The following is a 13,050-nucleotide window of genomic DNA, read 5'->3' as shown; positions in this document are numbered from 1 at the left end:
TGTTGGCGAACACAGAGGTGAGACGTTCTTTGTAGTTGGTGGAGGAACCCTTGTTGGCGAGCACAGAGGTGAGACGTTCCTTGCAGTTGGTGGAGGAATCCTTGTTGGCGACCACAGAGGTGAGACGTTTCTTGTAGTTGGTGGAGTAACCCTTGTTGGCGAGCACAGAGGTGAGACGTTCCTTGTAGTTGGTGGAGGAACCCTTGTGGCGAGCACAGAGGTGAGACGTTCCTTGTAGTTGGTGGAGGAACCCTTGTGGCGAGCACAGAGGTGAGACGTTCCTTGTAGTTGGTGGAGGAACCCTTGTTGGCAAACACAGAGGTGAGACGTTCCTTGTAGTTGGTGGAGGAACCCTTGTTGGCGAACACAGAGGTGAGACGTTCTTTGTAGTTGGTGGAGGAACTCTTGTTGGCGAGCACAGAGGTGAGACGTTCCTTGTAGTTGGGGGAGGAACCCTTGTTGGCCAGCACAGAGGTGAGACGTTCCTAGTAGTTGGTGGAGGAACCCTTGTTGGCGAGCACAGAGGTAAGACGTCCCTTGTAGTTGGTGGAGGAACCCTTGTTGGCCAGCAGAGAGGTGAGACATTCCTTGTAGTTGGTGGAGGAACCCTTGTTGGAAGCACAGAGGTAAGATGTTCCTTGTAGTTGGTGGAGGAACCCTTGTTGGCGAGCACAGAGGTGAGATGTTCCTTGTAGTTGGTGGAGGAACCCTTGTTGGCGAGCACAGAGGTGAGATGTTCCTTGTAGTTGGTGGAGGAACCCTTGTTGGTGAGCACAGAGGTGAGACGTTCCTTGTATTTGGTGGAGGAACCCTTGTTGGCAAGCACAGAGGTGAGATGTTCCTTGTAGTTGGTGGAGGAACCCTTGTTGGCGAGCACAGAGGTAAGCCATTTCTTGTAGTTGGTGGAGGAACCCTTGTTGGCGAACACAGAGGTGAGACGTTCTTTGTAGTTGGTGGAGGAACCCTTGTTGGCGAGCACAGAGGTGAGACGTTCCTAGTAGTTGGTGGAGGAACCCTTGTTGGCAAGCACAGAGGTGGGACATTCCTTGTAATTGGTGGAGGAACCCTTGTTGGCGAGCACAGAGGTGAGCCGTTTCTTGTAGTTGGTGGAGGAGCCCTTGTTGACCAGCAGAGAGGTGAGACATTCCTTGTAGTTGGTGGAGTAACCCTTGTTGGAAGCACAGAGGTAAGATGTTCCTTGTAGTTGGTGGAGGAACCCTTGTTGGCGAGCACAGAGGTGAGATGTTCCTTGTAGTTGGTGGAGGAACCCTTGTTGGTGAGCACAGAGGTGAGACGTTCCTTGTATTTGGTGGAGGAACCCTTGTTGGCAAGCACAGAGGTGAGACGTTCCTTGTAGTTGGTGGAGGAACCCTTGTTGGCGAGCACAGAGGTAAGCCGTTTCTTGTAGTTGGTGGAGGAGCCCTTGTTGGAGAGCACAGAGGTGAGACATTCCTTGTAGTTGGTGGAGGAACCCTTGTTGGCGAGCACAGAGGTGAGACGTTCCTTGTAGTTGGTGGAGGAACCCTTGTTGGCGAGCACATAGGTAAGCCGTTTCTTGTAGTTGATGGTGGAGCCCTTGTTGGCGAGCACAGAGGTGAGACATTCCTTGTAGTTGGTGGAGGAACCCTTGTTGGCGAGCACAGAGGTGAGACGTTCCTTGTAGTTGGTGGAGGAACCCTTGTTGGCGAGCACAGAGGTAAGTCGTTTCTTGTAGTTGGTGGTGGAGCCCTTGTTGGCGAGCACAGAGGTGAGACATTCCTTGTAGTTGGTGGAGGAACCCTTGTTGGCGAGCACAGAGGTGAGACGTTCCTTGTAGTTGGTGGAGGAACCCTTGTTGGCGAGCACAGAGGTAAGTCGTTTCTTGTAGTTGGTGGAGGAACCCTTGTTGGCGAGCACAGAGGTGAGATGTTCCTTGTAGTTGGCGGAGGAACCCTTGTTGGTGAGCATAGAGGTAAGACGTTCCTTCTAGTTGGTTCCCACGTTTGCCCACATCTCAGGAGGAATTTTGGTCCACTCTTTACAGATCTTCTCTAAATCCTTAAGGTTTGGTGACTGATGTTTGGCAACTCGAACTTTCAACTCCCTCCATAAATTTTCTATAGCATCAAGGTTTCCGACTCGCTAGGCCACTGCATGACCTTAATGTGCTTCTTCTTGAGCCACTCCTTTGTTGCCTTGGTGATATGTTTTTGGTCTTTGTCATGTTGGAAGACCCATCCATGATCCATCTTCAGTGTTCTGGCTGAGGGAAGAAGGTTCTCATCCAAGATTTTACATAGCCCAGTCCATTGACCCCTCAGTGCGGCAAAGTCAGTGTGTAGCAGAGAAACAGCCCCAAAGCATAATGTTTCTACCTCCGTGCTTGACTGTAGGGATGGTGCTCTTAGGGTCATAGTCGGCATTTTCCTTCCTCCAAACATGGCGAGTCGAGTTAATGCCAAAGAGCTCAATTTTGGTCTCATCTGACCACAGCACTTTCTCCCGATCCTTCTCTGAATCATTTAGATGTTCATTGGCTGCAGGATTTCATTCCATGGGGGCGTATTGTGTTACCAATGGTTGGTTTGGTGACTTTGGTCCCAGCTGCCTTGAGATCCTTCACAAGCTCCTCTTGTGTAGTTCTGGGCTGATCCCTCACTTTTCTCATGATCTCCCTTACCCCATGAGGTGAAATCTTGCATGGAGCTCCAGACTGAGGGTGATCGGTTTATTTTGTATTTCTTCCATTTGGGAATAATCGCTCCAACAGTTGTCTTCTTCTCACCAAGCTTCTCACTTATGGTCTTGTAGCACATTCTAGCCTTGTGCAGGTCTACAGTCTTGTCCCTGATGTCCTTTGACAGCTCTTTACTCTTGCCCATGGTGGTGGTGAGGTTTGAATGGAAGAAAGAGATTCTGTGGACAGGCGTCTTTTATACACAGAACGAGTTGTCGTTAGGAGCGCCTTCTTACATTGCCAGGACTGATCTGTGTACCACATGAGCACATCGCCAGTCTGTGGGAGCGTGAATCATTGTTGGTTGGTAGGGAATCAAACACTTACTTTACTCCCAGAGCTACAACTCCATTTATAACATTTGTATGGTGTTGTTTTTGGATTTTTGGTTGATATTCTGTCTCTATTATTTATATACACCGATGATAACAATTATAGACCCTTCATTTCTCTGTAAGTGGGCGAACCTACACAATCTGCAGGGGATCAAATCCTCATTTTCCCCGCTGTATGAAGACGTCGTTTGTGCTGCAGGTTACATATTCCTAGGCTGGAATGAGAGCGATAATTCTACACCCAATATTCACAATCAACACTAAACTGATGACCTGTAAAGACTTGTAAAGCGCCACCTAGGAGCAATGTGTAGGTACGGCAGTTTGCCATCATCGCACCGACAATCACCATTTATCGTTCATTCAATAAAGTTTTTATTAGAAATTTACTTCGGACAAGATTGCAGTCATAGAATCAGGAAATAATAAAGGCAGAAATTCGATTGGTCGGAAAGATTCCGTCTGGAATGTGGTGGCGGAGTCATTATTGGTTGGCGTACAATACACAACGCGTTCCATTGTTATAACAATTTCCCGCACTCAAGGCACTAATACACCTCCAGGGTTGTGTTGGGCCCCTGATGTACAAGAAGACGGGACTTCAGTGAGGAACATTTCCCGCACTCAGGACAGGGACGTGGTTTCTCTCCCATGTGAAATCTCTGATGTTTGGAAATACTCGACTTCTCTAAAAAACATTTTTCCGCACTCAGGACTTCAGTGAGGAACATTTCCCTCAGTCAGACCAGGAAAGTTCATTCTTCTCCGTGTCCAATCTCAGATGACTGTAAGCAGAGGACTTCTGTGATGGGCAATTCTCATCCTGAGGACATGGATCCCTCGTGTGAGATCTCTTATGTATGGAAAGATAGAACTTATTTGAAAAACATTTCCTGCACTCAGGACAGGAAAATGGCTTCTCACCAGTGTGAGACCTTTTATGAGCGTTAAGACGGGATTTATAGCGGAAACTCTTCCCGCACTCAGGACAGGAGAAACCCTTCACTGTTGGAAGGATGGCCCGGTCCTGCACAGTCTGAGGTTCCTCAGGATACGATGGTACATTCACAATATAGGGTACCACAAAGATATACAAGGTGGTGGGGTCTTCTGGATTCTGTGTGATGTCCTCATCTCCTACTTTCCAGTCTGGAGGCAAAGTGAGACAATCCTCGGAGGTTTTTCTCATCTCCCTGCCATGGACTAAAATACAAAGACAAAGAGGATTACTAGACAGGAGCCCCACCAGAGGTCAGAGAGTGAGGATGGGGAGAAGACAACCAAGAGGAAGACTGGACTCATCCTGAAGACCACCATCATTGGGATATTGGCTCCTCCCCCAACCTGATCCTGAAGACCACAATCATTGGATTATTGGCTCCTCCCCCATCCTGAAGACCACCATCATTGGGTTATTGGCTCCTCCCCCATCCTGAAGACCACCACCATTGGGGTATTGGCTCCTCCCTCATCCTGACCCTGAAAACCACCATCATTGGGGTATTGACTCCTCCCCCATCCTGACCCTGAAGACTACCATAACTGGGTTATTGGCTCCTCTCCCACCCTGAAGACCACCATCATTGGGTTATTGGCTCCTCCCCTACCCTGAAGACCACCACCATTGGTGTATTGGCTCCTCCCCCATCCTGACCCTAAACACCACCATCATTGGACTATTGGCTCCTCCCTCATTATCACTTTCTGGCTGGAGGATGTGATCACATTATTATCCCCATGTAACAGTCTGAGCTCCAATCATGAATGGATGGAGATGGTGGACCCTCCGTACAGTCTGAAAACTGGATGGCGGTGGGCTCCAGGAGTGCAGGCTACAGCTGGACTGGTACAACGAAGCAGAGAAAGGAATCCAGGAAAGGAAAGGCAAGGAAAAGTGCGGTGCAAGGCAGGAAGGGCCCGGAATGCGGATAAGTGGAATTCACAGTGCGGGGTTGTAGGGATTAAGGGGTGACTGCAGTTCAGGAGACGCTCTACAGCAGTAGGAGGCCGAGAGTGATCCCCACCAGGAAACACTGGAGGACACCAACCTTACTACAGGACAATATCAACCCGCCCTACTCTGGACCAATCAGTGAGCAGTATGGGTGGAGGAATGGATTTAGTGTTCATGACCCACCTGTGCTGATCTCTGTAGGAGTGTCCTCCTCTATAAATGTCCCCGTTATTCCATCCTCCTCCATAGACTGCTGATCATCCCTCACATACGCTTCTTCTTCTTCTGATTTCACCTCAAATTCTATATCGATTGGATCTCCACTCTACATCAAGAGAAGGGTTGGAAAATATCAGATTTAAAGTGGTTGTACAACTGATTGAGGAGGCATTATTGAGAGGTTCACACAATGTGATTTAGGTTATAACTACATTATCTACTGAACTAGGCAAAAAAAATTGTGTTTTGGGAATTCGGGTTTTCAGCCACTTGAATAATGCAAGACCACAGAAAGAACGCCATCTTGTAGGATCCACACATGGCTGGCATGGCTGAGTCACTTTCATGGCCTAGATCCTCCATCAAACCAACCTTGTAATTGTGTGCATAGTTGTGGTTTTCCAATGTGGAATCCTGAGAATACAGAGGACATCTCTCTGGTGGGCTTGATGGCTTCATCACGATATCCTCAAAGAGATCCTTGTGCTCTTCAGAAAGCTGCTTCATCACTCCATACTCCCCATCCTCCTCTTTTATTTCTTCTTTAACAATGTTATTGTTAACCCCAAGGTTTCCACTCTGAAAATAGTATAAATCATTGTAACAAACATGCTGTGTATAAATCAGAACTATCAATAATTGTTCCTCATCTACCTGATGATGGTGAGGGATGGTGTGACCTTCCTGTGTGGAATCCCGGGAATACAGAGGACTGGGACATTTCTCTGGTGGGTTCCCATGACTGGATCCATCTACCTGATGATGGTGAGGGATAGTGTGACCTTCCTGTGTGGAATTCCGGGAATACAGAGGACAGGGACATCTCTCTAGTGGGTTCCCATGACTGAAACCATCTGTAGGAAACACACACACTGACTGAATCCATTGTATCTATGTGTTTATCAGATGATGGGGGATCTAGGTGGATCCTCCGTACTGCTCTCTCCTTTCCAATAAAGTCTCCTCTTACCTGGTGATGTGAGGGGCGGCTGATTGTCCATCATGACGTCCTTGTAGAGGTCCTTGTGTCCTTTTAAATACTCCCACTCCTCCATGGAGAAATAGACAGTGACACCTTGACACCTTATAGGAACCTGATACACACAATGATACAGTCACCATCCAGACACATCCCTTGTCTGTTACTGGAGAATGTCCCAGAATTCCCAGCACCGCTCACCTCTCCTGTCAGCAGCTCCATCATCTTCTTGGTGACTTCTAGAATCTTCTGTCCTGTAGGGATCAGGGATGGAGGTGGGGGGATGGTGACGGGATTCTGGATTCTCGAGGATCTTGTGGTCATACGATGAGATCTCCTTCTGGTCTCATTGTCGGTAGATTTCTTCATGACTCCTGTCCTGTACTGTGTGATACAAAGATAAATCTCACTCTCCCATCATCCCTCACCTCTATGGTCAGCTCTAGATGTGTCCTCCAGGGATTGGCCACAATGTGCCGACTCAGCAAAGGACGGACATCTCCATCCAAAGATAGGACTACAATGGGGTCGGATTTATAGCTCCTTCTAGAAGTCCTATAATAGGGTCACTAATGTTTTCCTAGTAAGGCTCACTGACCCACCAGTAGATGTTCCCCATGGATCTAGCGGTCAGTGGGCGTGGCATACCGGCAATCATGGGTCTCACTGATTGGACTAAAGTTGACTTTGCTCTCTTTTATAACTAATGCCGCCATCTTGTGCTATAACCGGATATCATAGAGTACGGACACTTCATGTATTCATAGTACTTGTGTGGATGTCGTTATTGATGAGCAGAACATCAGAAGACCTAAAAAGACTCTGAATCCCTCCCAGTGTACAGCCGAGTCAGATTTAACCCCTTCATTACACTCACCTCTCCAGTCAGCAGGCTGAGGATCTCCAGGGCAAGGTTCAATATAGTCTCATTCCAGGGAAATTCCTTCCTTACAATCTTCTTGAAAGTCTGCTGATTGTCCATCATGACGTCCTTGTAGAGGTCCTTGTGTCCTTCTAAATACTCCCACTCCTCCATGGAGAAATAGACAGTGACACCCTGACACCTTATAGGAACCTGACACACACAATGATACAGTCACCATCCAGACATATCCCTTGTCTGTTACTGGAGAATGTCCCAGAATTCCTGGCACCGCTCACCTCTCCTGTCAACAGATGGACCATCATGGTGGTCAGTTCCAGGATCTTCTGCTCTTTGTTCCTCTCAGGTATGGGAGAACGAGGGGGAGGCACCATGGTGGGGCTCTGGGTCCTGCTCCATCCTCCTGAGATTGGCTCCCCACTAGACGTCTTCACTACAACATAATCCTACAGATCAGGAGAAAGAGAAACCGATATCAATCATCTGACATCATCTACATGTCTACAAGAAGAACATGGTCTATTGGCCAGACTAGACCAGAGTGATGTCATGTGACCTCCCAGAATCCTCCTCACCTCTCCGGTCAGGTTTGTGTGATGTCATGTGACCTCCCAGAATCCTCCTCACCTCTCCGGTCAGGTCTGTGTGATGTCATGTGACCTTCCAGAATCCTCCTCACCTCTCCGGTCAGGTCTGTGTGATGTCATGTGACCTCCCAGAATCCCCCTCACTTCTCCAGTCAGGTCTGTGTTTTATTAATAAAGATGAGAGTGATGTCATGTGACCTCCCAGAATCCTCCTCACCTCTCCGGTCAGGTCTGTATGATGTCATGTGACCTCCCATAATCCCCCTCACCTCTGCGGTCAGGTCTGTGTTTTATTAATAGAGATGAGAGTGATGTCATGTGACCTCCCAGAATCCTCCTCACCTCTCCGGCCAGCAGGTAGATGATCTCCAGGGTGAGGTTTAGTATCCTCTCAGTCATGTGACTCCGGTCCTCCTCCATCCTCATTGGTCATGTGATCTATACAGGTTTCCTGTAGACCAATAATTGATAACAGAGAATGATCTGGACTGTACTGGTTGTACAATATTAGGATGGGGGGGGGGGGGGGGGAGGAATAATATGAAGGTCTCTATCATGGAAGAACGGCCCCCGTGAGATTACACACAGAGGAACATTCAGTTTAGGATTCTCTATGATTTTGTGATTCTGGAGCATTTAACCCTTTGGCTTGATGGATCACAAAGTTCTTTTTCTATGAAAAGTCTGCTTCTCCTAGTACTTGATCCGCCAGCAAAGAAAGTCGTAAATATTCTCTGTCTAAATAATCCCCCCCCATTAATAAAAGTGGTATATTCCATTAGTATAGACGGCTGAGGTGAGAAGGTGATTGGTGGGAAAGGTGACATCTCCACAATTAGGAGAATGTTCCGGCCCCGGAAGTGGGGGAATGTTCTGTCCCTGAAGGGGTTAATCTGGGTTTCCACACTATATATGTGTGTATCATCATCTGCTGGAGATAAAAGACGTCACAGTGACTATGGAGGAAGACGACGGACGTGACGGGGGGTTACTGGGTGTAAATATAAAATCAGATCTTATTACCTCCTCTGCTGCCACTTCCAGCAATGTCTCCTCTCTACTTCCTCCCAACTCGCCTCTCACCAGCAACTTCCCAGTTATACCTGACATCACTTCCTGTCTGTAGCTGACATCACTTCCTGTCTTCCATAGAGACTTCCTGTCTGGGTAGAAGTGAGATCCCCACCTTGTGGAGCTCAGAGGAACTGCAGCCCCAAGAACCGTCTGGTAGTGTGACCCCGGCCTTGAGCTGGGTGTGTATGGCCTGTATGTCCTCATAGAGGGGTCACCTCCACTCCCACCAAGGGGGACAGAAATATATGACTGCCTAGTCCAGCCTTTCTCAGACAGGGTTCCTCCAAAGGGTTCTAGGGTTCCTCCAGCAATGAACAATTTCTGTCTCTCAGTAACAACTGACATCAATGATCTGTAAGGGGGGCAGTCTTCCCACTGATGACGATGTAGGAATGTCCTTCCCCCACTGACCACTGATATAAGGGGGTCCTTCTCCCATTGGTCACCAATGTAAGGGACCACTACACCGACCACGATATAAGGGGGTCCTTCTCCCATCGATCACCAATGTAAGGGACCACTACACTGACCACTGATATAAGGAGTTCTTTCTCCTTTGGGTCACAACCCCCTACATTTCCCAGGTTCTGTTATCCCACTCGTGGGCCTGGAACCGGCTTGGTAGATGTTGCCATGCAGAGGGGTGGACAGCTGATCTAACAGACCCGTGGGCCCTGATTTACTATTGTGCCTGGGCGCATATTCGTGGGCGAACGTCCAATTTTTATGAGCGACCGTCTACTTTTACCCCACAACGAGATTTACTATTGAGCAGCGCCCATAAGCAGATGCCCAATCGAATTTATTAACAAGACACATGCCCGGAATCAGACTCACAAAGCAGACTTGCTAAGAAGCACGTCTAACACCATGAAAAATCACTGCAGAGACATGTTCACTTAGAAATTTGCTTTGCCAAATATCAGGACTTCATTTTAAACAACATCTGCCATTTCAAAAAAAATTAAGAATGTGTTAAAAATTGTTTTTTTAAAGCAAATCAACACAGTAAAAAACTAGACGCCCGTGCAGTGTCTTTGGCCGATATAACTGAGCATGTGCAGAACACATTTTAGATGTCCTCTGTGGGCGCTTACCTTTTAGCCACTGCTCAATAGTAAATCTCAGTGTGGATTCCTCTGACAGCCGACACTCGGTCGTGTCTACTGTGTTTAATAAACAGCACTAGGCATATCTTTATGTATTCTAATTTAATTCCCTTAGTTCTAGTGATTCTATTTTTGTTTCTTATCCTTTATAATTATTTTTGTAATGATTTTACTTATTTCGAAGGTCTAGATAATATTTATTTTGTTCCCGGCTGGCCCCGCCCCATACCTATATAAGAACTGTCAGACTGTCTCCTGCATTCAGCTAGATAGCCTCAGTGGAGAGACAGGGTGACAGTTCTCAAATAGGTAAGGGACGGGGATGCTGTCCCCGGCTGGCCCCGCCCCTAACCTATTTAAGAACTATCAGCTAGCCTTTTTTTCACAAGGCTAGAAGCCTCCGACGGGAGCGGAACTTTTTTTTATTTTTATTTTTTTGGGTCGCCGCCGCCGCCATGATTGATGTTGGATCTACTTCGGGGGACATTTTTAAAATAAAGGACTTGTCAAAGACCCTGTACTGTGTTTTTTTTACACCACACTTTGTTTTTTTGTGAATGAGTCGCGGGACCATGTACCGGAGACTCATTCACGTAGGGGGGGGCGGGATCTGGGGGCCCCCTTGTTAAAGGGGGCTTCCAGATTCTGATAAGCCCCCCGCCCGCAGACCCCCACAACCACCGGCCAGGGTTGTGGGAAAGAGGCCCTTGTCCTCATCGACATGGGGACAAGGTGCTTTGGGGGGGAGCCCCCCCTGCCCCAAAGCACCCCCCCATGTTGAGGGCATGTGGCCTGGTATGGTTCAGGAGGGGGGGGCGCTCGCTCGTCCCCCCCCCTTTCCTGACCTGCCGGGCTGCATGCTCGGATAAGGGTCTGATATGGATATTGAGGGGGACCCACGCTGTTTTTTTTTTAAATTTCAGCGTGGAGTTCCCCCTTAATATTCATACCAGACCTGAAGGGCTTGGTATGGATGAGAGGGGGGACCTACGCTGGTTTTTTTTTTTTTCTATTGCGGACCTTTATTTTTACATTCAGCTGTCAAAATAAATATTATCTAGACCTTCGAAATAAGTAAAATCATTACAGAAATAATTATAAAGGATAAGAAACAAAAATAGAATCACTAGAACTAAGGAAATTAAATTAGAATACATAAAGATATGCTTAGTGCTGTTTGTTAAACACAGTAGACGCGACCGAGTGTCGGCTGTCAGAGGAATCCACAGTAAGATTTACTATTGAGCAGTGGCTAAAAAGTAAGCGCCCACAGAGGACTTCTAAAATGTGTTCTGCACATGCGCATTTATATCGGCCAAAGACACTGCACGGGCGTCTAGTTTTTTACTGTGTTGATTTGCTTTAAAAAAACAATTTTTAACACATTCTTAATTTTTTTTGAAATGGCAGATATTGTTTAAAATGAAGTCCTGATATTTGGCAAAGCAAATTTCTAAGTAAACATGTCTCTGCAGTGATTTTTCATGGTGTTAGACGTGCCTCTTAGCAAGTCTGCTTTGTGAGTCTGATTCCGGGCGTGTGTCTCGTTAGTAAAATCGATTGGGCGTCTACTTATGGACGCTGCTCAATAGTAAATCTCTTAGCGGGGTAAAAGTAGACGGTCGCTCATAAAAATTGGACGTTCGCCCACGAATATGCGCCCAGGCACAATAGTAAATCAGGGCCCATATGTCCCCATCAAACATGTTCCATATGAATGTAAACATATAAGGGAAAAATAGTGTAATACCGCCAAGATATATCATAAAATTGACCTTTAATCAGAATGCTTACATTTTGCCAACTTGAAAAATGCCTAAAATACCATGAAATAGCCTTGCTGTCATCCAGGAAGTGCCCAGGGAAAATTAGATGGTCTTTCCCTCATCCAAAATGGCCACCGGTCAACTTCCGGTTCCCGTGTGCGTCTTGACTTCACTTCCCCTTGACGCGTTTCCTCATCGACTTAGTCATAAGGGATTTTTGGTTGATATTCTGTCTCTATTATTTATACACAGGTGAAACTCGAAAAATAAGAATATGGTGCAAAAGTTCATTTATTTCAGTGCAGCAACTTAAAAGGTGAAACTAATATATGAGATAGACTCATTACATGCAAAGCAAGATAGTTCAAGCCGTGATTTGTCATCATTGCGATGATTATGGCTTACAGCTCATGAAAACCCCAAATCCACAATCTCAGAAAATGAGAATATTACATGCAATCAATAAAACAAGGATTGTACATAGAACAATATCGGACCTCTGAAAAGTAGAAGCATGCATATGTTCTCAGTACTTGGTTTGGGCCCCTTTTGCAGCAATTACTGCCTCAATGCGGCGTGGCATGGAAGCTATCAGCCTGTGGCACTGCTGAGGTGTTATGGAAGACCAGGATGCTTCAATAGTGGCCTTCAGCTCTTCTGCATTGTTCGGCCTCATGTCTCTCATCTTTCTCTTGGCAATGCCCCATAGATTCTGTAGCGATACCCCCGTAGGGGCTGCTTAAGTTTGTTCACTCCGCCACTCTGCCTCTCAACCCCAAGAACTGTCTCAGCCCCAACTGGCACACCTGGCAATAGTGTAAGTGCAAGGATTAATGAAAAGCACACATGTTATAATAAAACACAGAGATCAGCTTTACTGTAGACCTCTATGGGAAGTAATAAACATTAACAACAGGTATATGTTGGGAGAATCAAGAGAACAGCAAATACTGTGACGGAAAGCAATATAACTCACTTTTACACTCAGGCTGCTTTCAGGGGATTCCAACCATGAATAACCCCAAGAGCAGAGGCAAACACTTAAATGGCAACCTCAAAGTGGATTTAACTCCTCTACATAAATTTGGCTCTATGATGTCCAAGCAGGAGGAGAGCAGAAGAATGACTCTCTGTTGTGTCAGACTTCTCCCTTCTAACCCCTGACACCACAATCCCAATAGGAAAACACTGTACCCAACTGATGCTTAATAGCTACTTTCCAAGGTAAAGCTATTCCCTCACACACAATGCAATATAGAGGCCTGACTACGCATGCGCGTGCACGTACACGTATGGCACCAGTGACTTCAGTCTCTTTGTAACAGGATGAATCTTGGGATCTTCAGCTAGCCACTTTCGTTGGTGCACTTAAACTCCTTAAACACTTAAAGTATAATTGTAATCCTGTGGCAGTATGTGTGCAGTGTT

General features: G+C 46.8%; 1 protein-coding gene across 4 annotated transcripts; it reads right to left on the bottom strand.

Moving 5' to 3' along the window:
- Window positions 1-3,402: 3,402 nt before the first annotated feature.
- LOC149456046 (uncharacterized) lies at window positions 3,403-11,823 on the bottom strand. 4 transcript variants are annotated; one of them, XM_089685592.1, is made up of 10 exons: window positions 11,682-11,821; window positions 8,016-8,124; window positions 7,365-7,532; window positions 7,081-7,278; window positions 6,405-6,587; window positions 6,195-6,318; window positions 5,879-6,078; window positions 5,597-5,803; window positions 5,189-5,330; window positions 3,403-4,254 (listed from the first exon to the last, which is right to left on the bottom strand). In XM_089685592.1, the coding sequence occupies exons 2-10, from the start codon at window positions 8,097-8,099 to the stop codon at window positions 3,788-3,790; spliced, it is 1,773 nt and encodes a 590-aa protein (XP_089541718.1). In that variant the 5' UTR covers window positions 8,100-8,124; window positions 11,682-11,821; the 3' UTR covers window positions 3,403-3,787. The 4 variants fall into 4 exon arrangements, with proteins under 4 accessions (XP_089541718.1, XP_089541719.1, XP_089541720.1 ...); XM_089685593.1 differs by lacking the exon at window positions 11,682-11,821 and adding an exon at window positions 8,697-8,758; XM_089685594.1 differs by lacking the exon at window positions 7,081-7,278 and having other exon boundaries at window positions 11,682-11,822.
- Between the last annotated feature and the right edge of the window lie 1,227 nt (window positions 11,824-13,050).

This window comes from Staurois parvus, unplaced genomic scaffold (assembly GCF_062004578.1).
Source record: "Staurois parvus isolate SC_StPar_1 unplaced genomic scaffold, SC_StPar_1.0 ptg000380l, whole genome shotgun sequence".
Classification (NCBI taxonomy): Eukaryota; Metazoa; Chordata; class Amphibia; order Anura; family Ranidae; genus Staurois; species Staurois parvus.
This window is presented reverse-complemented; position numbering and strand designations above follow the sequence as displayed.